Source organism: Mauremys mutica, chromosome 13 (assembly GCF_020497125.1).
Source record: "Mauremys mutica isolate MM-2020 ecotype Southern chromosome 13, ASM2049712v1, whole genome shotgun sequence".
Lineage (NCBI taxonomy): Eukaryota > Metazoa > Chordata > Testudines > Geoemydidae > Mauremys > Mauremys mutica.
Genome location: NC_059084.1, coordinates 19,473,855 through 19,499,768, shown reverse-complemented (window position 1 = coordinate 19,499,768; position 25,914 = coordinate 19,473,855). Strand labels below are relative to the sequence as shown.

At 46.8% G+C, this 25,914-nt stretch overlaps 1 protein-coding gene across 1 annotated transcript; it reads right to left on the bottom strand.

Annotated features, from left to right (window-relative positions):
- Nucleotides 1-832: 832 nt before the first annotated feature.
- YWHAB (tyrosine 3-monooxygenase/tryptophan 5-monooxygenase activation protein beta) lies at nt 833-21,031 on the bottom strand. The gene is made up of 6 exons (XM_044985726.1): nt 20,884-21,031; nt 9,960-10,261; nt 8,710-8,833; nt 5,760-5,923; nt 3,143-3,238; nt 833-2,715 (listed from the first exon to the last, which is right to left on the bottom strand). Exons 2-6 carry the CDS (start codon nt 10,251-10,253, stop codon nt 2,659-2,661), a joined length of 735 nt encoding a protein of 244 aa, XP_044841661.1. The 5' UTR covers nt 10,254-10,261; nt 20,884-21,031; the 3' UTR covers nt 833-2,658.
- Nucleotides 21,032-25,914: the final 4,883 nt, after the last annotated feature.

Below are 25,914 nucleotides of genomic sequence, written 5' to 3'. Positions count from 1 at the left end.
CTGTTTGAGGCAAGGGATTCAAACTCTATGCACAAACATTTGTCATGAGAGGTCACAGCATTAGGCTAGCTGTCCAGTATAAGTAACTTCACTGCAATGTATCCAACAGAATACGATTTGGGGAAGAATTACACTACACCTAAGCATTTTGGCAAGCTAGCACAGGTGTGAAACATAAGAAAAAGAACCACTATTCATTTGTCAGATTAGTTTATAATCCTCTCTCCACTGACTGATCCCCACCCTTCCAGAACTGTTGAGCTCTTACAGTCAGATGCAGAGCTGTGGCTTTTGTGATGAGAGATTAAATATTATTGAAATTTCCAGGGACGAACTTACAAGTGCACATAGTGCTCTCAGCATCTCCTATGCAAGCACCATTAACAAGTCAGATAGGAACCTTATACTAGTACCCAGGGCAGAATGTGTGTATTAGCAATCAACAGAAGAAATCACTGCAATAGATGTTGTTCATATACTGTGTTTTCAACCATGACCATACTCAATGACTCTCTGCAAATTAAATAAGGATATTTATAGGTCCATTTCTTCCTCATCTGCCCCCACAACATGAAAATGTACAGGCATGCGCCTAACAGAACGGACATCAAGCAACAGAACCAGTGTCCTCTACTACAAAGTGAGTACTCTAGCAGAGTTTTTTCATTTTCTTAGTGAAAGGAATTATTTAAATATTTGAACTGCTTAATTTCATAAGAGTCAACAAGTCACAGAGAGTCCAAATTCTGGACATTACTATAATGAGGTGGTGATTCTACTACCACAATTTTCTGTTGCCACAAGTGTGACAAAGATAACAGACCACAAGGAATTGATAAAAAAATTTTATTATTCACTTTTGAATTCTTTTACACTCTCCTGATTATTTTGTGTAAGGTGAAACTAGAACTGTTTAAAAGACATACACAAATCTAGTACATCAATAACCAGGTATTTCTTTTTTGCTATACTATTCTCACAACCACGTGTGTGCTAGCAATATAACCATCACAGAAGCAAACTTTAGGCAGAATACTGGTCAGTAAAAACAAAGCGAAAAGAGCTACCAGATATACAGACAGGCTCGGTTCCACATTCATCACTACTGCATTTATCAAGCGCCAAGTATTAACTGCACTATTTGTTCAGCTAGTAGAAGGGAGTTTTAAAATCAGTGCATGAAATTCTCTCTCCAGCAGACAGATGGACAAACAGATGGATTCTACAGCTAAGTGAAATGGTAGAGGGATGATACTGCGAGACTGATAGATGACTATTCCTAATCTTTTCCACTGCATTATTCATGCAACTCTTATTAGGTCTTATTTGGCTGGACCTGTTTGGGAACACAACTAAATGAGGATATTTGGAGTTCTAATATCACAAGTTCCTAACAAGCATTACAAATGTGTAAGGTCTGCATTCCAGTAAGAAATAATGGGAAATCTTGAAAATTTTAGGTAATACCAGGATCTGTCTTAAAGTGGCAGACATTAAGAGCTGAAGACTACAGCAGCACTGACAATTCTCAAACATCTGAGTAAGAGACCTGTCCACTAGCACACATCTCTCTCCATCACCCTGATATCACTTCTCATCCACAAATAATGGAACATATGTAGGAGTCCAGAAATGTTTTAATGAAGTTTAAAAGCAGGTGAGAGGGTGAGAATGAATATCAACTCAATGGGAGGAAGATTTCTATAAAGTGAATTCAAAGATGGCAGAGTGGAATATTAGAAATTTTTCCAGATCAAGTTCGGAGTAGGAATACCCAAAGAGATTTTAATTCTCCTAAGTGAAATGCAATCTTTGTATTATTTTACTCTTAACAGTATTATCCAAAAACTAGTAAGGCCATTCATACAATATTAGTCTTTTCCTGCTGCAAGTTGATAGTAGTGCACTAAGAAATCTCACTACTAAAGAACAGTCCAAGTTGTAACTAAGTAATTTATTGCAGTGGGAAGGGGCTTTAGTCAATCATGTTGTATGAGCACTGGACCATTTTTCAAAGTCAAACCCCAATTACTTACCAATGTAGTTTGGAAATCAGGCTGCTATACTCCCAAAAAACTGAACCCTCAGAAAGGTAAGATTACTTAGAGGGAGCTTTTGACTGAAAGCGGTGCACCACACTTGATTAAAAATGTCTATAGAATGTGCCTGTTAAAGTAATTCATTGAAGTGTGTTACTGAACTGGAATGCCATACAATGGATTGTTTTCCTTCCATGCCCCAGTGTCACAATATAATTTTTATAACTTTCTGTACAACTTTACAACAGAATTGTACTTCGACTATTTTGGTGCCAGATTAAGCTTTCCAGAGTTACATAATTAACGTCTAGTTTCTACCAGGAAGAGTTTTGTAAAGTCAACTGCAATCACAAAACCCATAATCACAGTGCTGAGTTAAAAATATAAACACGGTAATCATAACTGCAAATGTTCATAATAAGAAAGTTCAGAATGCAGTTGTAGAACCAATCTCCGTTTTAAGTACACAAAACACCAACCAATTGTTTTTACCCCACAGACAGTTTTTGCTACGTTGAGGTTGTGAAAGTCGATGTACTATTCTTTTTGCTTGTCGCACAAAGGGATATATGTGTAGGATACAGAGTGACATTGAACATATAGTGAAGCGTGACAGCCATTAGTTCTCTCCCTCCCCAGCATCCCCTTCATCTCCCTGGTTTTCCGATGTCCATAGCTGTAAGAAAATACAAACACATGTTTATGCTGAAAGCATGCAGTTAATTATATTTGTCAGGAAAGGGGAGATGGGATAATTAGTTGTAGTTGTGCAATTTTCTTAATGGAAGAATATTAAATGGTTGAGAATTTAGTGGCAAAGATGAATAATGAACTAAAACAGAAGGCTGGATGGAGGCTTAGGAACAGAAAGCAAATGAAGCTTACAGGCAGTATGCACGGGGTGGAAAGTTAGCTTTTGGGAAACTGTCAACAAAAGTGCACCTTTCAATGACAATTGATTGCAGAAAGGCTTACTGACTTCTGCTAGTACAGCAACTGCCATTTTATTTAACATAAAAAGGCAGTGGCTCTCAGATAGGTCCAATTACAGCCTAACATTTACGACAGTGACAAGTGTAGTAGTTTGTCCCAGTGATACTTACAGTAAGGTTGTCCCTAAGTAGCTGCATGATCAGAGTGCTGTCTTTGTAAGACTCTTCATTCAGTGTGTCCAGCTCAGCTATCGCTTCATCAAAAGCCTGAAATAGGCAAGACAGTTCAACAGAACAAAGACACTAGATTTTCAAAATTCTGTGCTCATCTGAATTCAGTTGCATCGACAATTTTCTTCTTAAATTTTTCTCATATTATATTTAAAATTCAGTGATTCACCCCAAAAAAAACAAAAACAAAAAAACCCAACAACTAACTAGGAGTATTTTTCCTTTCCCAAAAGTAAAAAGTACCAGCCATGCTCAACTGCAACGAAGAGAAGACGAGGCCACTGGCCGACTGGAAGAATTCTATTTTGTTACATGAGTTTTAAGATTAATTCTTGGACCAGCCCTACTTCCCAGGCCAGCATTGAATACTCAAGAAGTGAGTGTGCTCACTCCCACAGAATGGACTGCTTCACATAGCTCAAAAGCAATCCAGCCACCCAATTAAAAAGCAGCATTGTCAGACAAGTTCTTTAGAGCGTCCTCACTAAGGGTACGTCCAGACTACCTGCTGTATCAGCGGGTAGCCATCGATTTATCGGGGAAGATCCCCAAATCCGCTTGCCGTCGACTCCGGAACTCCACAGGAGCGAGTGGCGGTAGCGGAGTCAACGGGGGACCCGCGGCCATCGATCCCGCGCCGTGAGGACAAGAGGTAAGTCGGAATAAGATACGTCGACTTCAGCTACGGTATTCCCGTAGCTGAAGTTGTGTATCTGACATCGACACCCCCGCAGTGTAGACCAGGCCAAAAAATGGAGGGCTCAAAGGTTTGAATTAGAGGCAGTGGGCATGCAGAGATAAAGCTGAAAAACTGGAGGTCTCTTCAGGGTTATATCTGCTGCACATAGAAAGGCAACAAAAGAAATAGGAAACAGTGTGACAGTGGACAAAACAATGTACTTTCCACTAAAGACTAATACAGTAACTCCTCGCTTAACATTGTAGTTATGTTCCTGAAAATGCAACTTCGAGCAAAACGATATTAAGCGAATCCAATTTCCCCATAAGAATTAATGTAAATAGGGGGGTTAGGTTCCAGGAAAAAAAATTTCACCAGACAAAAGACTATATTTTTATATACATATACGCACACACACACAGCTGAACTGCCAGCAATTGATAGCCTGCTGGGCGGCTGCCGCACAGGGAACTTAGGGGAACAGGGAGCTGATAGGGGGGCTGCCAGTCCACCCTGGTTCCAAGCCCCCACCAGCTAGCTCCAACAGGCTGCTCTTCCTGCAAGCAGTGGACAAAGCAGGCGGCTACCAAACAACTTATAAGGGAGCACTGTGCAACTTTAAATGAGCATGCTCTCTAACTGATCAGCAACATAACATTAACCGGGACGACTTTATGTGAGGAGTTACTGTATGACCATAGTTGCCACCAACTTGTTTTATAAAATCTTCCATCAAAGTCCACGCAGCATGTTTGGTAGCTGCCATGAATAAGGCCCCTTTTTCTATTTAAATATATTTCTATCACAAACATAGCCACATTTCTAAAGCAGATTGATTTACAGCCCAATAACTTAAAAGCAGAACTAACAGTAGTAAGTGCATTGCAAGGAAAAATCTCTTCTTGCTACAAAATATTAGGACCCTAAACAAAGTGCACTGTACGTATATGCTAGGTAACTCTGAATGCCATCATTATCCAAGCTGTTACTTGACAGTTTTCAATTGAAGCAAGTAGAGGTGAACTAATAAAAATACCACATGGAGCTATTCACCTCTCAGAAACAGATTTGGTCTAATTTTAAGGAGAGGTAAAAAGAGAAAAAACTAACTCACTTGTGATCTATTTGGGCACAATTAAACCATCAGTGGATAGCTCAGTGGTTTGAGCATTGGCCTGCTAAACCCAGGATTGTGAGTTCAATCCTTGAGGGGGCCACTAAGGGATCTGGGGCAAAAATCAGTAGTTGGTCCTGCTAGTGAAGGCAGTGGGCTGGACTCGATGACCTTTCAGGGTCCCTTCCAGTTCTATGAGATAGGTTTTTAATCAAATAGTTTGCCACACCAATCAAAGCAAAATGGTTCTGGCCTCTGAAGAGAGATTGCGATGTTACAGGTCATGAATGGAGAGCACTGGTAAAGTCACACTGGAGAAACTGCCACATCAAATTTTTGAAATATGCTCAACTAAAGACAGTATTATTAGTTTCAGTTTTAGGAGCTCTAGATTAATGCAAATATTTTTCAATTTCCAAAGTAAGTACTTTCTGGGAGAATCCTGTGAAAGTGTGAAGAGAGCAGCTTGTCTTATTCCTCACAGGGTAACTTTCAATAGTCAACTGACTATTATGCTTTTGCTAGATTATGTGAAAATATATTAAGATACAGATATTCTTGTGAAAGGAGGCCAGCATCTCTGAGGCAGGCATCCTCCCACTGACAGGAGGCATCCTCCCACTCTTGAAGGAGAATCTAGTTGCTTTTAGAAGAATAGATCACTCAAACCTACCTTCAGAGATACTACTGTACATCTTTAATAGTTTCGCCTTCAATAGTTTCCTCCCCCTCCCCCAGACAAAAATATTGATAAGTCTGCTTACCGTCTTTGCCAGACTACAGGCTTTTTCAGGGGAATTTAATATCTCATAATAAAAGACAGAGAAATTGAGAGCCAGACCAAGCCGAATGGGGTGTGTAGGTTGCATCTCTTTCTTGCTAATTTCAAATGCCTCCTGGTAAGCCTGCTGAGAGTTTGATACTGTTGCTGCAAAAAGTGATTTCAGAAAGATTAATGCATGGTAAGTCACTGCATCTTATTTGATCATTGTGTATTTTAGGCAAGGATTATTTAACACCACCTTAGTCTGGGCAATTTAGAAACTTTGGACATCAGGTAACAATTCCAATTAGAAGGTTAATAAATATCCACATGTAAAAAACAAGCACAGAGGGATTTCCTTCAATAATTTTAATGGTAAAACGCTAATGATAAAACTAAGCTATTAATGCAGGAGTGCTCATAAAATTTAAAATACAACAATTCATACCAAGATTAAAAAAAACCATCAGACATAGTTGTGGTTAGTACTGTTGAACTCAAACGGCATTGTGTTAAAAGCTAGACGCCAACAGAGGAACAGGAAATAGTTCTGTAAGGTAAACGCTGAAGAAAACTAATGAGCCATTCCCTAATGCTTCTGAGAAGGAAGTGTCCAAGAGGCAACCTCTTGTCCTGAACTCCATGGGTTAAAAATTGGGAGCACAGAGGAACTATGAGTGCCCCTTCCCCAGGCTGATGGGTAGCACAATAAGCTCTAGAGGGACTAAGCCAGGGGTGAGCAAACTACAGCCCGCGGGCTGGATCCGGCCCATCAGAGCTTTAGATCCAGCCTGTGGGATTGCCAGCCCCGTGGCACAGTGAGGCTAAGGCATGCTCCCTGCCTCCCCTGGCCCCGCACCGCTCCCGAAAGCTCTGCCTGCTGCCCTCACTTGTAGGCACCGCCCTTCGCAGCTCCCATTGGCCGGGAACAGGGAACTGCGGCCAACGGGAGCTTCGGGGGAGGTACCCGCAGGCGAGAGCAGCACGCAGAGCCCTCTGCCTCACCTCCCCCAGGGGCTGCAGGGACATGGTGCTGGCCGCTTCTGGGAGAGGCGCGGGGCCAGGGCAGGCAGGCAGGCAGCCTACCTTAGCCTCACTCTGTGCCGCTGCCATGCCAGAGCCGCTCAAGGTAAGCGGTGCAGGGCCGGAGCCCGCACCCCTCCCGCACCCAGCATCCCTCCTGCACTCTGCACCTCCACCCCCTGCCCTGAGCCCCCTCCTGCACACCGCACTCCTTCCCACACCTCAATCCCCTGCCCCAGCCCTACATTCATGGCCCTGCATGCAATTTCCACACCCAGATGTAGCCCTTGGGCCAAAAAGTTTGCTCACCCCTGGTCTAAGCCCTATGATCCTGCTCCATGAACTGCACTGACTGGCTTCCAGGCAGAGTTCAAGGTGTTAGTTGTAACCTAGAGAGCTCTAATTGGTTTAGGACCTGGTTACTTGAGAGTTCACCTATCAAAATGTGATAAACTTGTAACCAGTGAAGCTACTTCAGCTAGATCCCCTGATATAATTAAGAGGGTACTACTGGCAGGGCATTTTCCATGAGGAAATAATGCATTCCTCCTCTCAGGCTACCAGATCCTGGATTTGCTGAACTTTCAGACAGGTAGCAAAGCCTTTTCAGGGATGGGAGACATTTTGGGACAGAGTAGGCTAAGGGATGGCAGTGTGTTTGGCTTGATATTAATTACAGAGGCTCACGTATAATGGGTTTTTTTTGGGGAAGGGGGACAGTTTGGTCAGAGCTATGATGCTGGCAGACTACGTGCCAGCTCATGCCGAAGCCCCAGGCCTATTCACTTGTGTATTAGTATAGATCAAAGTGATTGTTAAATGTATAAGAGTGTATTTGATGTTTAAACTTCATGAAAACTAACTGGATGTTACTTGCATTGTTTTCACTTATCTGTATCCTGTTATAACATAGTAGCAAACATTCACATTTTGTATACCCTTGTAACTAAATAACCCATCAAATGAGAAATAAGCCTTATAGAATGCAAATGAAGAACTAACAGAAAAGAGTTAATTTCAAAGCAAGTGCTCATTGTGTGATGATGATGAAAGGTCAAAGACTCAAAATGCATTCCTCACTCTTTGTCATCAAAGAAAAAACCATGTGGGTAGTGACACTGTCGGATTGTTTCCTGTGAGAAGAAGCTATAAGTATGGATTCAAGGAAAGATCCTGCACCTTTGGTCTGCTTGGACTAGTACAAGGAAGTGTACTAGATGGAAAGCAGAGATTCCCCAGAGACAACCTGGGTATCCTGAAAAGACTTTTTGGAAACTGACAGTTTATTACATCACTGCCACCATTTGGAATTATAAACTGCGACTAATCTGTCCATATATTTTACCTGTTTTAACCTCTCAATAAACACATTTCCTTTTCTTAGCTAATAAACCTTTAGTTTACTATATAATTGGCTACCAGCATTGTCTTTGGTGTAAGATCTAGAGTATCAACTGATTGGGGGGAAGTGACTTGTCTCTCGGGCCTGAGAGCAACCTTGTGTGTTGTGATTTTAGGTTTAGGAGACCTTTTCTCACAAAGTCCAGTTCGTCTGGGTGGTAAGATAGACTGGAGAGTCTAAAGTGAGTATCTGTGACTCCATAGTAAGACTGTTATAGTGATCCAGGAGTTCACATATGTCACTGGCTTGGTGAAATCTAATTATAGAACACACCAACAGCTTGAGATGTCTGCCCTGTTTTCTGACAGTCTGCCCTGAGGAAGGCACTCCAGACAGCATGACAAGAGCAACTAGCGCAATGCTTATTTTCAATAGTTAGTGAATGTTGAAATCTATATAAATACTCCTCACTGAAAACAGACAAACATTTCTCTTCATACTTCATTCTGCTTAGTAGCCATTTGACTTCTGATCAGCTCTGTGTGTGTGTGTGTATATATATATATAAGATTTTAACTCTACCTACTTTGTTTGCTGTCCCCAGATGCCACCTCTGAAAGATATCTGAAGTAATCGCCTTTCATTTTCAAATAGAAGACCTTGCTTTCTGGCTGTGTGGCATTGACAATAAGGTACTTATCCAAGAGTTCCTGAAAGAGGAAGCATCACAGAATTACACAAATGCTTGTGTCATGAAAGCCACAGGGGTGATAAACAAAGCTTTAACCACCACGGTAAGTATGAGCATTTAACATGCTAATGCAACTTCTAAGTGTACACACATGAAGTTTCTTATCCACTACCAAAGCTTGGAGAAAAATCCACTGGGGAGCGGGAAGCTTTCCCAGTTGAGGACCTATACCATTCATTTCTGCAAAATTTCAGATCTCAAAAAGTTGACAGCCCTCCTGATTGCGAGGACAGCCTTTCATATGCAAACTGACGCAGTGCTGTGTTCATGAGTCTGCAGGTACCGCACTCAAGGGCCTCCACTGCTATTCATAATTTTGCTACTGTTTGGCAGAGTGAGATTCACAAGAGTCTGATTACTTTCACTGCTGCTGTTTAGAACAGTGGACAGCAATGAAGTTGCTATGAGTAGCAATGGAGGCTGCACTTGCGTATTCAGAGGAAGAGGAATCAAAAATGGTTGTGAGAAGCGTATCAGGAACCCTCTCCTCTTCACATGCAATAGAGACTTAACTGAGGCAACCACAAAATAGCAGAATCCCTCCACCCCTAACTTCAGGGAAGCCAGGAAATTGGTGTGGGGGAAAACGCTAGCTCCTTTTCTGTCCACAAAAGAATATGGGTAGTGACTTCAAATTTCAGGTGATTAAAATACATAGGAGCATCTATCACCCACTCCCCCTCGCCCCAAACAGGAACAGCGCCCTAAGAATCCCAGCACCTGAGTGTAAGTGATGGGCTTCTTGCCAGGGCAGCTGGCCACAGATCCTTCTGGTGTCTTAGCCCTTCTCCCACAATCATCTTCCATATTAATCTCTGCCTAACAGGTTTTGTGCCTTTGGCTAGTAGAAGGTTTTGATGTGTTTTTATATTTGGTAGGTGATAACACTTTAAGATAAACTGAATATAGTTACATGAAAGAAACTAGAAGACTCAATTACTACACCCAGCCAAGTTCTTTACCCAGAGCCATAAGAAATTATCTTCCTGCCTGGATCTTTAGCATCTTAGTAAGTGAGGCTCCTTAAGCCTCCCCGGATATTGCTGCAATGCTAACTACTGTTATTTTTGCTGCTGGATTATTACCAGAACATCATTGCAGATATCCTGCAATTCAGCCTCAATTTTCTCACGATACTCTCTCCCCATCTGCTGTTTCTTCTCATTCCTCTCGGTTTTCTGTTCAATGCTGGAAATTACACGCCAGGAAGAGCGACGGGCACCAACCACATTCTTATAGGCAACAGAGAGTAGATTCCTTTCTTCATTGGACAGTTCATGTCCTTGCTCAGTGACAGCCTTCATAGCAGCAGCCATGTCATCATAGCGCTCAGCCTGTTCGGCCAGTTTGGCTTTCTGTACCAGCTCGCTTTTATCCATAGTTATTCCTTAAAAGGAGAAAAATTATTTTATCTTGATTGCACAGGTTGTGGAAAACTAACGATAAAGGTAAAAAGTGATGCGGTATAAGTCATGATGATTAATAAGTGGGAAGTCTGTCTTCTTCCTGATCAATGTAGTGAGTTACTAGCAGGAGTTTAACTTTGTATTTTGGTTATTTCACTAAGAGCAGCATAGAATCATAGGACTGGAAGGGACCTCAGGAGGTCATCTAGTCCAGTTCCCTGCACTAGACCATCCCTGACAGGTGTTTGTCTAACCTGCTCTTAAAAATCTCCAATGATGGAGATTCCACAACCTCCCTAGGCAATTTATTCAGGTGCTTAACCACCCTGACTGTTAGGAAGTTTTTCTTAATGTCCAACCTAAACCTCCCTTGCTGCAATTTAAGCCCATTGCTTCTTGTCCTATCGTCAGAGGTTAAGAACAATTTTTCTTCCTCCTCCTTGTAACAACCTTTTATGTACATGAAAACTGTTATGTCCCCTCTCAATCTTCTCTTCTCCAGACTAAACAAACCCAATTTTTTCAATCTTCCCACATAGGTCATGTTTTCTAGACCTTTCATCATTTTTGTCGCTCTTCTCTGGATTTTCTCCAATTTGTCCACATCCTTCCTGAAATGTGGCGCCCAGAACTGGACACAATACTCCAGCTGAGGCCTAATCAGCATCTTTTGTAACCTTTAAGAATCACAACCAATCACACTCCTGGAAGAACCTGAACACTATTTTTCAAATGTGACATTAATACTGATGTTATGTCATGTCCAATCATATCAGTCTCTTCCCCCTCCCCCCCGACAGACTTCTCCAATCCTATCATGATACCATGTCCCCAATCTAACAATACCAGAAGTCTGACAGGAAAGGCTGCATGTTCAAACACTTGCCAAAAGAGAAAAACAGAAATGTTTCATGTTATTGTATCTTCTAGTACTCTTCCATGACAGGAATAATGTTCTTAGAGCAGGAGTATCTGAAACACTGGACAGCTCCTCCTGTCACTGAGCAGCGCTTTTTTACTTTGATGTAAAATGCAATGCTTTTGTGGATACTTAAAACAGCAAAATAAAGCTGTAGTGTTTGGTACCAGAGAAAATGTTTTTATACTGCCCTGCCAGGAACATTATTTCTTATATCTGTGTTTCTCTACACATGAGATTTTTGAGACAATCAACCCCGCTATCCTGCAGCATTTTCAGTGTCAACCATATTTTAATACAGAGATTGAGGGAGAAAGGATGTGGCCCACATGACAGTCATGCAATTGTAAAGTAATTGCTTACATGGAAAGAAACATTCATCTTTTTTGAAATGCAATTTAGCAGCTGGAAATAAGGTCAGACATATGCTATGTGACCAGCCAACTCTCCAATGAGCATAATTTAAGAACGTCTGCCTTAGGACAACGGATGCTGAAGTTAGTAAGGAAAATCGCTTTTCCTCACTGCTATGTTCCATGTGTCTGCAAGGCACAATGGTAACACGTATATAACTAAGTCTGAACAAAGGACTTGTGCGGTATAGGCAGAGACACCTTATGGATGTGCCTGTTCTGTGAGCCACTGGATCAATACATATTTTTTGCTGCAAGAAGCCAATGGAGTCCTCTTGATACACAGTTCTGCAATAAGTCTAGTTCTCTTTCAAACACAGCTTTTAAACCAGTGGATTCTGGCACTTTTTAAAGGTGCCAAATTGATGATATTAAGATTGCTGCTCTACCCAAAGACAAAAATAGGTACCAACAGTGAGTTAACTTACTTTACTTCACTAACATGGCTCTATCTTTACCAGGAAGGATCTATTCTAGGGAGACATAATAGTTTGTATCACTGGCCACTGCAGACTCCAAGTCAGCTCATCACTGATCCCGCTGAGGAACCACCGGGTTTTGATTTATGTTGGAAAGACTGATGCAGATTGAATCACATCAGGACAGCTCATGGGATATGTGGACAAACCCTCCTTAAATGGAAAATGAGGCAAACACCTGTGTGCAACTGTGGTCACCAGGCACAAATGATGGAGCACATCATATCTGAGTGTCCCCTTCGTTCTTTTGCCAAGGGCCTACGGCAATGTGCTGGCTGTCAAATTTAGATATAAATTTGTAGTCATGCTACCTACCCAAGCCATATGAAAGAAGATGACTCCAAGTAAGGGTGCCAAGTGAGAGAGAGTTTTTTTGTAATGCACACACTTAGGCTACATTTACTCTGCAAGCTAGAGGTGTGATTTCCCTGGTTGCATACACATGCTTGCGCTAGCTCTCATTGAGCTAGCATGAATATAGATAGCAGCGGATATCTGGATAATGAGAATAATAATCTGAATAGGATAATGGCAGTGGAGGCATGGCTTAGCCATGATGAGTATATACCCATGAGGTTCAGCTGGGTCTGTACTCAAAACAGCTAAGCCATGCCTCCACTGCCACGAACATTACCGCAGCTCTGCTGCTATTAATATTTGCACTATCTTGACAAGGGCTAGCACAAGTACATATACACTACCAGGGGAAATCATACCCTTAAGTGCACAGTGTAGACATAGCCTTAATAAATATACTGCCTAGTAAAAATGTAAGTTGAAAAGACAGATCAGTCTAATAGCAACATTTTTTGGTCACTATTATGAGCAGTTCAGATGAACTGGTGATGTAGAGATGCAGTGCTCTGTATTCCAAGTCAACAATATTCCACCACCTTCTTGCCACATCCCAACTGCTCAACTTTTAATTATGAAATGAATTCAATTTACATGCTTAACACAGTAACTAGTTCACAGCTGTTGACCCCCAAACTTTCACTGTTAAGTTGAAGATCAAAGTATGTCTATATAAACATAGTTTTATAGTGCATGAAAGCCAGCCATAAATACTAAAATATCTCACATAACTGTATGACTCCAATTCCCTCAACCTGCACTACCTCTTGAGGCATTTCCATTGTAGTCACCTCTAGGTTTACCACAAGCAGTTTACACAATACCGTTACCATATGATTTGGATTTTTGTTTTGAAAAATAGTCTGTATGCTGAAATTTAGAGACAAGTATTCTAAGGCAGTTTGCATTTTGTCATTAAAAAAAGTGTGTGTTATATTTTGTCTGTACTTTTCCCAGCAGCACAGCACAACTAGTGCTATGGATCGTGAAACAAATTACCTGTGCAGAGTTCAGTTTAGGAACTGTGGAGGATTTATTAATATGATCTATTTATCTTTAAATGCAAGTCCCTTCATGGTAGTCAGTGGGTTCACTTAATGGCACATTAGGGAAACCACAGAGGGAATAGGGAAGGCATAGAAAGTACAGAAGAAAGTCTGACAAAACTGACTGTTCAGGCCAAACACTAGTACAAGACGTATAAAACATGCTATTTGTCCTTAGTTATCTGACTGTCTAAATCAGGGGTGGGCAAACTGTGGCCCATGGGCCAGATCCAGCCCATCAGGGCTTTGGATCCAGCCCGTGGGACTGCCACCACCATGGCACCACACCGCTTCTGGAAGAGTCTGGTACCACGTACCAGCAGTCCCTGGGGGAGGGAGGGCAGAGGGCTCTGCACACTGCCCTTGCCTGTGGGTACCTCCCCGGCCAATGGAAGCTGCCAGGGAACGGGGAACTGTGGCCAATGGGAGCTTCAGGGGAGGTACCCGCAGGCAAGGACAGTGCACGGAGTCCTCTGCCCTCCCTCCCTGAGGGGCTGCAGGGACATGGTGCCAGAGCGGCGTGGGGCCAGGGCAGGCAGGGAGATGGCCTTAGCCCCAATTGCATGCCACTGCCACCCCGGAGCCGCTCAAGGTAAGCAGCGCCGGGATGAAGCCAGAACCCCTCCTGCACCCCGCACCCTAACCCCCTGCCCTGAGCCCCCTCCTGCACTCCGCACCCATCCATGCCATGAGCCTCCTGCCGCACCCCTCCTGCACCTCAACCCCCTTCCCTGAGTCCCCAACCTCTTGCCCTGAGCCCCCTCCCACACTCTGCACCCCAATGCCCTGCCCTGAGCCCCCTGCTGCACCCCACACCCCTACTGCACCCCAACCCCCTGGCCTGAGCCCCTCCCATACTTTGCACCCCAACCCCCTGCCCCAGACCTACATTCATGGCCTGCATGCAATTTTCCCCACCCAGATGTGGCCCTCGGGCCAAAGAGTTTGCCCACCCTGGTCTAAATTATGTGTACATCTTAAAGACAGCTCACACTACGTACTAAAAAAGGTCTGACTTCCTCAATAAGAACTTAATTAACTGTGTATATTTGTACCAGAGTTTGAGATGCCAGTGCTGGAGCCTTAATTTATGCGGTGATTTGACTATTTTAACTTGTCCTAGAATCTTTCATTGTTAGTAGGTTTGCTGCGAAAGTATGAAGTGCTGTTGAATAAAACAAATTTACCATAAGAATTCAAATACCACAGTGCTTTCTTCCAATAAGAAAGGCATTGCCCCACACCAAAATGTGGATAATCTAGCAGTACACACCTACCATCACTCTCACTTAAGGATTTGCTGTATAAAGGAACTGTTAGAGTCTTGATTCTCCATTGCTTACCTTGTTAGAAGCTTGGAGAAGGGCTTTGCAGAGCTATGATGGCTTGGGCTCCATAAGAGGGAAGTGTTTGCCAGAAGGAAAAAAGACACAAGGAAAGGAGTGATGTTTGAAAAAAAACACCAAAAAATCCACTATCAGTTATAGCTGGTCCCTCCCATAAAGGAGCTGAAAGCTATGTCCTTCCTAACCGTAGATTAGTGTGCCAGAGCCTGGAACAAGCATATCTGCGATGCCTGGGCTGGACATGTTCCTAGGCCACAAGTGGAAATCACCAGTGGCCATTACCTGAAACTAAGAGCAGTACATTCAATGACATCTGTAATGAGAGACTGACAGGAACTGTCTAATGTAGCATTGATACTTTTTTGGGGGGAAAGGGTGCTGTTGCAAGTCACAGCCATGGAAGAGTTCTGAGAACAGGGCTTGTTAGTTCTAAGTAGAAGGTGAGAGACACTAGTGGCAGATTTAAGAGCCTGCCAAACCAAGGCTTAGAACCCCTCCAAAGGCTAATGATTGCACACTATCTCTGATCAAGAACGCCAGCAACCAGAGTGTTCAAAGCCAGTAAGCACTCGGATACTAGAACTTTGAATCTAACAATCCTATGTATCAGCCACTGAAGCCATCACCCTACTTCCCACTCCTGCAAGCTGAGAAAATATCTAGGTCCTGTCTAGCCTAGGTTCCAACACCACAACCAGCTCAAGTGATCTTAAAGGTATTGAACTGTGTCTACAAGGGAATTAAAAGGTTTCAGCTGAGTTTGCTTGCTCATGTACACATGGCCTGGATTGGACTTCTTTTTAATAACTACTGCCAGAGGTAGGTATCTGTAAAAGACACTAGTTCAGGGGTCGGCAACCTATGGCACGAGCTGATTTACTGTGACACGCTGCTGCCGGCCTGGGGTCCCCACCGCCAACACTGCTCAGCCTGCCGCTGGCCTGGATGGACGGAAGCCCAGGCTGGCAGTGGACTGAGCTGCTCTGCCCACTGCCAGCCCAGGGTCCCAGCCGCCAGCCTGCTCAGCCCGCTGCCAGTCTGGGGTTCCATCCGCCAGCCCCTGTAAATGCAAAATGTATTACTGGCACACGAAACTTTAAATGACCGCAAATAAATGAAGACTTAGCACACCACTTCTGAAAGGTTGCCAACCTTTGCATTAGTTTATAGCTGGCTCTGGCTCCTTTGGGTGAAATGGGAAGTAAGGAGCGGGAGAAAGGCAGTCATTTTAGAAAACGCACCCAAGGTCAAAGTAAACCCACAGGACTTGCAAGCAAGGACAAAGGTGGTGAATTTGGGATTTATGTAAATTTTAGTGACAGTTGAGATAAAATGTTTAGACACTCAACATTCCCCACCAGATTACAAGAGCTCTATGATAAACCGTATTTTAGGCCCAAGCTACCTGACAGCGATCATGCCTGTTTTTATAAGCTTTACTGCTTCCAACCTTCAGGAGCTATTCAAGACCAACAGTCAAATCAGATCAGATGTAACTGCATTTAAACACTGTAGAAAGCAGATGAAAAACTGACACTGAAAAATATCTGATTTACATAATATATTGAACTGGCAAAGCAGTACTAATAAGCCTTCGCTGTCCTGAAGTTTGCTTTCGATGACCTGTTCTTTTGATGCTAAATAGGTCATTGATCCTTTTTTATAGTTTTAATGCTTGTTATGCAGAAATAATTAGACAAGTATTTCTCTATTAGAAAAGATTTGGGAAAGAAAGGAGTGCAATTATTGGTTTGCTATATACATCAATAAGGAGTCAGGCAGAAAAGTGGGTTAATACACTAACCTTTCATTTTTGGAGAAGTTAGTTTAAATCTAGATTTGGTCACAAGGATAAGTTTGGTAGTTTCAGACTCATGCATTTATTCCCATAACAAAACTGCTATAAAATTTAGTACTGGAAGAGCAGAAGAATAGTATTGGAGATATTTGTGAACAGTATCTCAAAATATCTTATTTGGTTTTAGCTAGTGACATTAATGGGGCAATTCACCTCAAAATGAAAAATCCATGTCAATTACATAGCATCCCACACTTCAGTTTCATAAGTTTGGCGCCTACATGGGTATTCAAAAGGAGACAATTGCCTCCAAAACAAAGGGAAAGGCTTCGTTCATAATGCAGTCATGTGCATGCTAATGCAAGAACAACTACAGTATTGACAAAAGACAGTTTGGATGATGCAGATGATATCCACTATGCAGCTCACACAGTAGGCACCACTGCCGATGGGTACTCTTTAAATCAGTGCATTCCTCAGCTCCCTACAAATTAAATACAAGAAGCCTGTTTGCCTTTCAATACCTTCCCCCCCCCAACCCCCCCATACACACTTACTTAGCTAGAGTTGTGTTCTTTATCTTGACCTAGGGATTTAGGAGTGGTGAGGAAGAACACTGGAAACTAAATATAGATTACTCACTGACATCAGCATTTCTCATTATTCCCTTTCCACAAAGGAATGGATTTTTTTTTTATCACTCCAAGCTAATGGAAATAAAGTGCTCCCACCATGGTAGTATGTATTATTAAAAAGTAACATATCAGGAAATTGTACATTCCCAGTAAGATTTTACCCAAACACAGAAAGCTAGGTTTCTCCTTGATCACCATCAGGTTGACCAGTAAGATTAGTAAAATGCACTTTCCACATTCTATGGCTTTAAACAGATAGTGTAACACATGGAATATCCTCTCCGACCTTACGTCATGCAGCCTCACTCTCTTCCAAAACCTAACAGAACTCATTTCTTTCAGTTAGCTTTCCAATGTGCCCACCACTAGGGTGCCCAGATAGGAAGTATGAAAAATCAGGACGGGGGTAGTGGGTAATAGGTGCCTGTATAAGACAAAGCCCCAAATATCAGATCTGTCCCTATAAAACTGGGACATCTGGTCACCCGTCTACCACCCCAAACACTGCCCCAAATCTTCATTAAAACCTTGAGAGAAAAAACTGACAATATGCCAGTCTTATGATCTCTTTCTGCACAATCACTTTCCTATGTATACACAACCCTTTTCTGACACCCCTTGCTATGTTATTTACTTAGGGCTTGTCCTCACAGGGAAGTTATGGTGAAATAAGTCAGGTTGTGAATTTAGAATCATAGAAGATCAGGGTTGGAAGGAACCTGAGGAGATCATCTAGTCCAACCCCCAAAGCAAGACCAATCCCCAGACAGATTTTTCCCCAGATCTCTAAATGGCCCCCTCAAGGATTGAACTCACAACCCTGGGTTTAGCAGGCCAATGCTCAAACCACTGAGCTATCCCTCCTCCCCCCGTAAAAAATTGAAATCCCAATAGCTATTCCACTCTAGCTCCACACATTAGGGTACCTTTACACAGCAGTTGGGAGGTGTGACTGCAGCATGCATAGGCATTCCCAAACTAGCTTTGATCTAGCAAGCTAGCTAAAAATAGCATCAAAGCCATGGCAGCACAAGCACAGGCTAGCCATTGAGCGCAAGCCCTCTGGGGCACTCGATATGCATTCAGGTGACAAGCCCATGCCACTGCAGTTTCACAGCAATCTTTAGTGGACCAGTTAGAGCCAAGTATGGCTACAGTCACATCTCCCAATTACTGTAGAGATATACTCTAAAAAGAGTGTCTTTTTGCAGTTTAATCCACTTCTAAACTCGATTAAGCTACATTGGACAAAGGCATCCCTACTGCAGAATAAGAGTGTCCATATGTGCAGCTAATGCAGAATAGGTATTGTACATTAGCTATTCCAAGCTATTTCCCCATGTAGACAAGTCCTTAGAATGTAAACTCCTTGGAGCAGGGACTTGTCATTCTGTCCAAACTATTATGCACATCTATAGTGCTGTATAAATAAAGGACAGTTACAAGTGGAAACAGAAATGTATATAATGTACTTAATCTGGTTAGCTTTTTGTTCCAACTACTATAATCATTTTTGGCTAGGGTCCAGATCAAAGTAGTGAGTTTCTCAAAAAACCTCTTCCCTAAGGTGTAAAATTCATTCCAAGATAAATGTGTTCATATTACAGCAAATCACCTTCACTTATATTAAAGTGAAAGTATTTCTATTACAGGATGGGATAAGACTGTAGCAAAATAAAAAGCCATACCACTACAATGCTTTAGTTTTTAATGTAATGTGTATCGGGGTACTAGCCTTCTGTCTCAAGAACATAGTTCTAAACCTTATTTACGTGACAGTTGTGCCATCCAACCCAGTCTCATCCTAGTCTATTTGTGCACATAACAAAAACCACACACACAGCCTGCTCTGCTTAAAGGACAGTGAGAACCAGAATAGCAATGATACTGCAGGTCAGAAGATGGTGCACTGACAAACCTGAGCATGCAAGTCTACACTGGACCCCATCTGCTTTAATGGTGTTTCACTTTGTCCATATCAAATTAACTCAAAATCTAAACATAGTTACATGGCCAGGACAATTCACCTGCAATCAGCTATTTGCTAGGTCCCAAAGTGGTGGGCAACTAAGACCCAAAAATAAATAGTGTTTTCCCCTCTGGAATACCGGTGGGGGGGGGGGGAGGAGTGAATTTATACCTTCAAGGTTTTTTTGTTTGTTTGTTTGTTAGTTAAATGGACTCTGTTCTGGGGAACTATCAAAAAAATACATCCGCCTGCATAAAATGCACTGAGACAGTTCGTGAGATTTCTGATTTAGGTTACCTAACCACTCCTAAAGCTATAAAAGTTTTACAGCGTTATAAATGTTTTCAAGCTACTAATGTTACATGTACGGTATAATTTAGCTTTTAAAGTATTATATATCATTCAATTTGCTTCCTTGTTAGGAACAGTTACTATAACTTCAAAAAGGCCAAATGAAATAAATTACTACAGTTTAGTTGGAATCTTCACTCAGTGACAATGTCTGCATGGCACTGATACTTGCACTATACAAGATAACATCTGTGGATTATAACCTCATCAGGGCAGTTTATGGGTTTTTCTAAGAAGTCTTACAAGTTGTGCCTGATGCCTGAAACAGTATTCTTTCCCCCTAGTGCCTGCCTACATTTAGTTCTGCTTTGTGCCACAGCAGAGGCTAGTAATAAACAATATACCACCTGTATTATTTGTATTACTATAACACCTAGGAGCCCTAGTTATGGACCAGGACCCCATTATGCTAAGCACTGTATCTGTGCTCCTACACCTGCATATTATTTTATAAAGATGTCAGGGCTGCATCCTTATCGCCTCCCTATTTGTTTGAAACAATACCATGAGTACCTATGCGAAAAGGGTGCTAGGAAGTACCACAGACATTATTTCCATCTCCTGAACACAGAAAGAGATTTTTATTTAAGGTAGGCAGTGCCTGCAGCACAGGAATCTGATTTGTGTGGAGCAGCATGGGGGGGACAACGCAGGCAGCTGGGGATCCTGGTCCACGACAGAGAGATCGCAGGGAGCCTTTGGAAGGAGAGGCCTAGACCCTGGGAGGGGGAGGCTCATTTCCCAGCCGGTAGGAACGGAAGGGCCTTTGTCAATCACGGCCAAGGAACAGCCCCTGCCTGCGACGCCTGCTGCACACAGGTGTGCGAGGCCAGCCTAGCCCTCGGGGGAGAAGGTGACTCAGCCTGCGTGGGACTGGGCTGAGAGCGCCTGGAAAAGGCGGTGCTGCAGTTCAGGCCTTGCAGCAGCCTGGGGGAGGGGAGTGGGCCACACCGTTACCTGGGCGGCTCCACTTCCCCGCCCGGCTCCCCGGAGAGACACGAGCCATTGCGGCGGGGGCTCCCTATAGCGCGTCCCCGGCAGCTCCGCGGCCTGCGAAGGCCTCTGCCCGCCGCGTGCCCCTCCCACCCCGAGCCCTGCCACCCCGAGAGAGGGAGGAGCTGGGCCGGCCGAGGCTGGGGGACCTGCCCCCTCCTACTTCCGCGAGCCCTTGGGCCTGTCGGCCGCGCAGCGCCCCCTCCCCCACGGGGAGGAGAGAAGGGCCGAGGCCGCTTCGCGGCTCCCACCCCCCGCACGCTGTCCCCGGAGCCGTGGGGGTGGGCCCGAGACCCTCACCTGGCGGAGGGCTCACACCTCGGTCCCGGGCGCGTCAGGAGACTCCGAGCGCGGCGGCCGCTTCGCTACCACACACACCCTGCGGCGGCTCCAGCACCCACTTCCGGTGCTAGCCCACGCCCCTTCCGGTGCCGGGACACGCCCTAGTCTCCCCATTGGGCCAGAGGGGCTGTGGGGAGGCTGAGAGGGGATGGGGTGGTAGAGAGGGGTGGGGTCGTGGGGAGGCTGAGGGGATGGGGTAGTAGAGAGGGGTGGGGCTGTGGGGAGGCTGAGAGGGGATGGGGTAGTAGAGGGGTGGGGTCGTGGGGAGGCTGAGAGGGGATGGGGCAGTAGAGGGGTGGGGCTGTGGGGATGCTGAGAGGGGATGGGGTAGTAGAGGGGTGGGGTTGTGGGGAGGCTGAGAGGGGATGGGGTAGTAGAGGGGGTGGGGTCGTGGGGAGGCTGAGAGGGGATGGGGTAGTAGAGAGGGGTGGGGTCGTGGGGAGGCTGAGAGGGGATGGGGTAGTAGAGAGGGGTGGGGTCGTGGGGAGGCTGAGAGGTGATGGGGTAGGAGAGGGGTGGGGTCGTGGGGAGGCTGACAGGGGATGGGGTAGTAGAGAGGGGTGGGACTGTGGGGAGGCTGAGAGGGGATGGGGTAGTAGGGAGGGGTGGGGTCGTGGGGAGGCTGAGAGGGGATGGGGTAGTAGAGAGGGGTGGGGTCGTGGGGAGGCTGAGAGGGGATGGGGTAGTAGAGAGGGGTGGGGCTGTGGGGAGGCTGAGAGGGGATGGGGTAGTAGAGGGGTGGGGTTGTGGGGAGGCTGAGAGGGGATGGGGTAGTAGAGAGGGGTGGGGTCGTGGGGAGGCTGAGAGGGGATGGGGTAGTAGAGAGGAGTGGGGCTGTGGGGATGCTGAGGGGATGGGGTAGTAGAGAGGGGTGGGGTCGTGGGGAGGCTGAGAGAGGATGGGGCAGTAGAGAGGGGTGGGGTCGTGTGGAGGCTGAGGGGATGGGGTAGTAGAGAGGGGTGGGGCTGTGGGGAGGCTGAGAGGGGATGGGGTAGTAGAGAGGGGTGGGGTCGTGGGGAGGCTGAGAGGGGATGGGGTAGTAGAGAGGGGTGGGGTCGTGGGGAGCCTGAGAGGGGATGGGGCACTAGAGGGGTGGGGGTGTGGGGAGGCTGAGAGGTGATGGGGTAGTAGAGGGGTGGGGTTGTGGGGAGGCTGAGAGGGGATGGGGTAGTAGAGGGGGTGGGGTCGTGGGGAGGCTGAGAGGGGATGGGGTAGTAGAGAGGGGTGGGGTTGTGGGGAGGCTGAGACGGGATGGGGTAGTAGAGAGGGGTGGGGTTGTCGAGAGGCTGAGAGGTGATGGGGTAGGAGAGCGGTGGGGTCGTGGGGAGGCTGAGAGGGGATGGGGTAGTAGAGAGGGGTGGGGCTGTGGGGAGGCTGAGAGGGGATGGGGTAGTAGGGAGGGGTGGGGTCGTGGGGAGGCTGAGAGGGGATGGGGTAGTAGAGAGGGGTGGGGTCGTGGGGAGGCTGAGAGGGGATGGGGTAGTAGAGAGGGGTTGGGAAGAGGGGAGGCTGAGAGGGGATGGGGCAGTAGAGGGGTGGGGTTGTGGGGAGGCTGAGAGGGGATGGGGTAGTAGAGGGGTGGGGTCGTGGGGAGGCTGAGAGGGGATGGGGTAGTAGAGGGGTGGGGTCGTGGGGAGGCTGAGAGGGGATGGGGCAGTAGAGAGGGGTGGGGTTGTGGGGAGGCTGAGAGGTGATGGGGTAGGAGAGCGGTGGGGTCGTGGGGAGGCTGACAGGGGATGGGGTAGTAGAGAGGGGTGGGACTGTGGGAGGCTGAGAGGGGATGGGGCAGTAGAGGGGTGGGGTCGTGGGGAGGCTGAGAGGGGATGGGGCAGAAGAGAGGGGTGGGGTCGTGGGGAGGCTGAGAGGGGATGGGGTAGTAGAGAGGGGTGGGGCTGTGGGGAGGCTGAGAGGGGATGGGGTAGTAGAGAGGGGTGGGGCTGTGGGGAGGCTGAGAGGGGATGGGGTAGTAGAGAGGGGTGGGGTTGTGGGGAGGCTGAGAGGGGATGGGGTAGTAGGGAGGGGTGGGGTTGTGGGGAGGCTGAGAGGGGATGGGGTAGTAGAGAGGGGTGGGGTCGTGGGGAGGCTGAGAGGGGATGGGGTAGTAGAGAGGGGTGGGGTTGTGGGGAGGCTGAGAGGGGATGGGGTAGTAGAGAGGGGTGGGGTCGTGGGGAGGCTGAGGGGATGGGGTAGTAGAGAGGGGTGGGGTCGTGGGGAGGCTGAGGGGATGGGGTAGTAGAGAGGGGTGGGGTCGTGGGGAGGCTGAGGGGATGGGGTAGTAGAGAGGGGTGGGGTCGTGGGGAGGCTGAGGGGATGGGGTAGTAGAGGGGGTGGGGTCGTGGGGATGCTGAGGGGATGGGGTAGTAGAGGGGTGGGGTCAGAGGCTGAGACCGGATGGGGTAGTAGAGAGGGGTGGGGTCGTGGGGAGGCTGAGAGGGGATGGGGTAGTAGAGAGGGGTGGGGTCGTGGGGAGGCTGAGTGGGGAGGGGGGAGTAGAGAGGGGTGGGGTCGTGGGGAGGCTGAGGTAGAAGAGAGGGGTGGGGTCGTGGGGAGGCTGAGAGGGGATGGGGTAGTAGAGAGGGGTGGGGCTGTGGGGATGCTGAGGGGATGGGGTAGTATAGAGGGGTGGGGTCGTGGGGAGGCTGAGGGGATGGGGTAGTAGAGAGGGGTGGGGTCATGGGGAGGCTGAGGGGATGGGGTAGTAGAGAGGGGTGGGGTCGTGGGGAGGCTGAGGGGATGGGGTAGTAGAGGGGTGGGGTCGTGGGGAGGCTGAGGGGATGGGGTAGTAGAGGGGTGGGGTCATAGGCTGAGAGGGGATGGGGTAGTAGAGAGGGGTGGGGTCGTGGGGAGGCTGAGGGGATGGGGTAGTAGAGAGGGGTGGGGTCGGGGGGAGGCTGAGAGGGGATGGGGTAGTAGAGAGGGGTGGGGTCGTGGGGAGGCTGAGAGGGGATGGGGTAGTAGAGGGGTGGGGTTGTGGGGAGGCTGAGAGGGGATGGGGCAGTAGAGAGGGGTGGGGTTGTGGGGAGGCTGAGAGGGGATGGGGTAGTAGAGAGGGGTGGGGTTGTGGGGAGGCTGAGAGGGGATGGGGTAGTAGAGAGGGGTGGGGTCGTGGGGAGGCTGAGAGGGGATGGGGTAGTAGAGAGGGGTGGGGTCGTGGGGAGGCTGAGAGGGGATGGGGTAGTAGAGAGGGGTGGGGCTGTGGGGAGGCTGAGAGGGGATGGGGTAGTAGAGAGGGGTGGGGTCGTGGGGAGGCTGAGAGGGGATGGGGTAGTAGAGAGGGGTGGGGCTGTGGGGATGCTGAGGGGATGGGGTAGTAGAGAGGGGTGGGGTCGTGGGGAGGCTGAGGGGATGGGGTAGTAGAGAGAGGTGGGGCTGTGGGGATGCTGAGGGGATGGGGTAGTAGAGAGGGGTGGGGTCGTGGGGAGGCTGAGGGGATGGGGTAGTAGAGGGGTGGGGTCATAGGGAGGCTGAGAGGGGATGGGGTAGTAGAGAGGGGTGGGGCTGTGGGGAGGCTGAGAGGGGATGGGGTAGTAGAGAGGGGTGGGGCTGTGGGGAGGCTGAGAGGGGATGGGGTAGTAGAGAGGGGTGGGGCTGTGGGGAGGCTGAGAGGGGATGGGGTAGTAGAGGGGTGGAGTTGTGGGGAGGCTGAGGGGATGGGGTAGTAGAGAGGGGTGGGGTCATAGGGAGGCTGAGAAGGGATGGGGTAGTTGAAATCGGATGGGAGGTGAAGCGGAGCTGATGACAACATCATTGATCTCCCGGGCTCAGACCTGCACTCTGTTTCCTAATCTGTCCCCCTTTCCTCCCTCTTCCCCCCCCACCCCCATCTAGGCCATATCTGAATATTGCTGCTTTTCCTTAGTGTTTCCAAGCTCCAGCCTTTCCCCTGTGCCTGTCCAGGCCTTCATCCTCTCCCATCTCAACTACTGTCTTGGCCTTCTTCAGCCCTACTCCTCTCAGCCCCATTCAGAACATTGCTGCCAAACTGTCTTCCTAGCTCAACTCTTTTATTGTGTTTCCTTCTCCTCCCCACCCCAATCTTCAAGTCCCTCCATTGGCTCCCCTTTTTTCATCACATCAAACACCAGTTTAAAGTCTGTACCTTCAAGGCTCTTCACAAGTTTGTGCCTCCCTATTTATTATCTTCTGAACTCACTGATTTATAACCACCACTTTCACTCCATCGGAGCTAGCAAACTCCATTAGCTGCCCGTCTGCTCTCCCATAAGAGCCTTTAGTTTCCCACATTGCCCTGCATGCATAAAGAGTCTTCTCCAAATCGATTTATGTAGCCATCTTCCTTCAAACCCCTTCTGATGGACTCCAATGGTAAATTTCTATTACTGTTGTCTTTTTCTCCCTCTCCATTGTGGTCTTCATCCACCTGCACAGTCTTGGTTCTGTTTAGATTGTAAACTCTTTGTCTTTTATGTTTGTACCTCATTCAGCACAAAGGAGCATTGATCATGAGTGGGATTCCTGGCCACTACAGTATTACCGGTACTAGGATTAATAGCAAGATGGGATGCAGGCTTAGGAAAAGTCAGGGGAGTGTCACTCTCTGAGCGATAGCAGCAACAGCTCTCCTCAGCCTAGACTGAATTGTCTACACTTTGGTTTTCTTGCCATAATCTTCCCACTATTGCAGTTACTGGCTGAGTTCCATCACTGTGAGCATTAGTGTAGACCAGGCCTGCACAACTCGTAAAGCAGCGAGGGCCACGTTACTCCAAAGAAAACAGCTGAGGGCCAAAACCCCCCGGCCCCGTGGAAACCCCAGCACCGCCCGGCCCCGCGGAAAAACCCCGCCCCAATGGCACCCGGCCCTGCGGAAACAAACCCTCCTTCCCCAGCGCCGCCCCACCAAAACAGCGGTGGGCCAAAAAGGAAGGGTGTGGGGGGGTGATACTTTATTAAGAATTTTTCAATTAAATCAAACCATTTTTAAATTTTTTTATGAATCATGGAAAAATGAAAAACACCTGTTCCGTT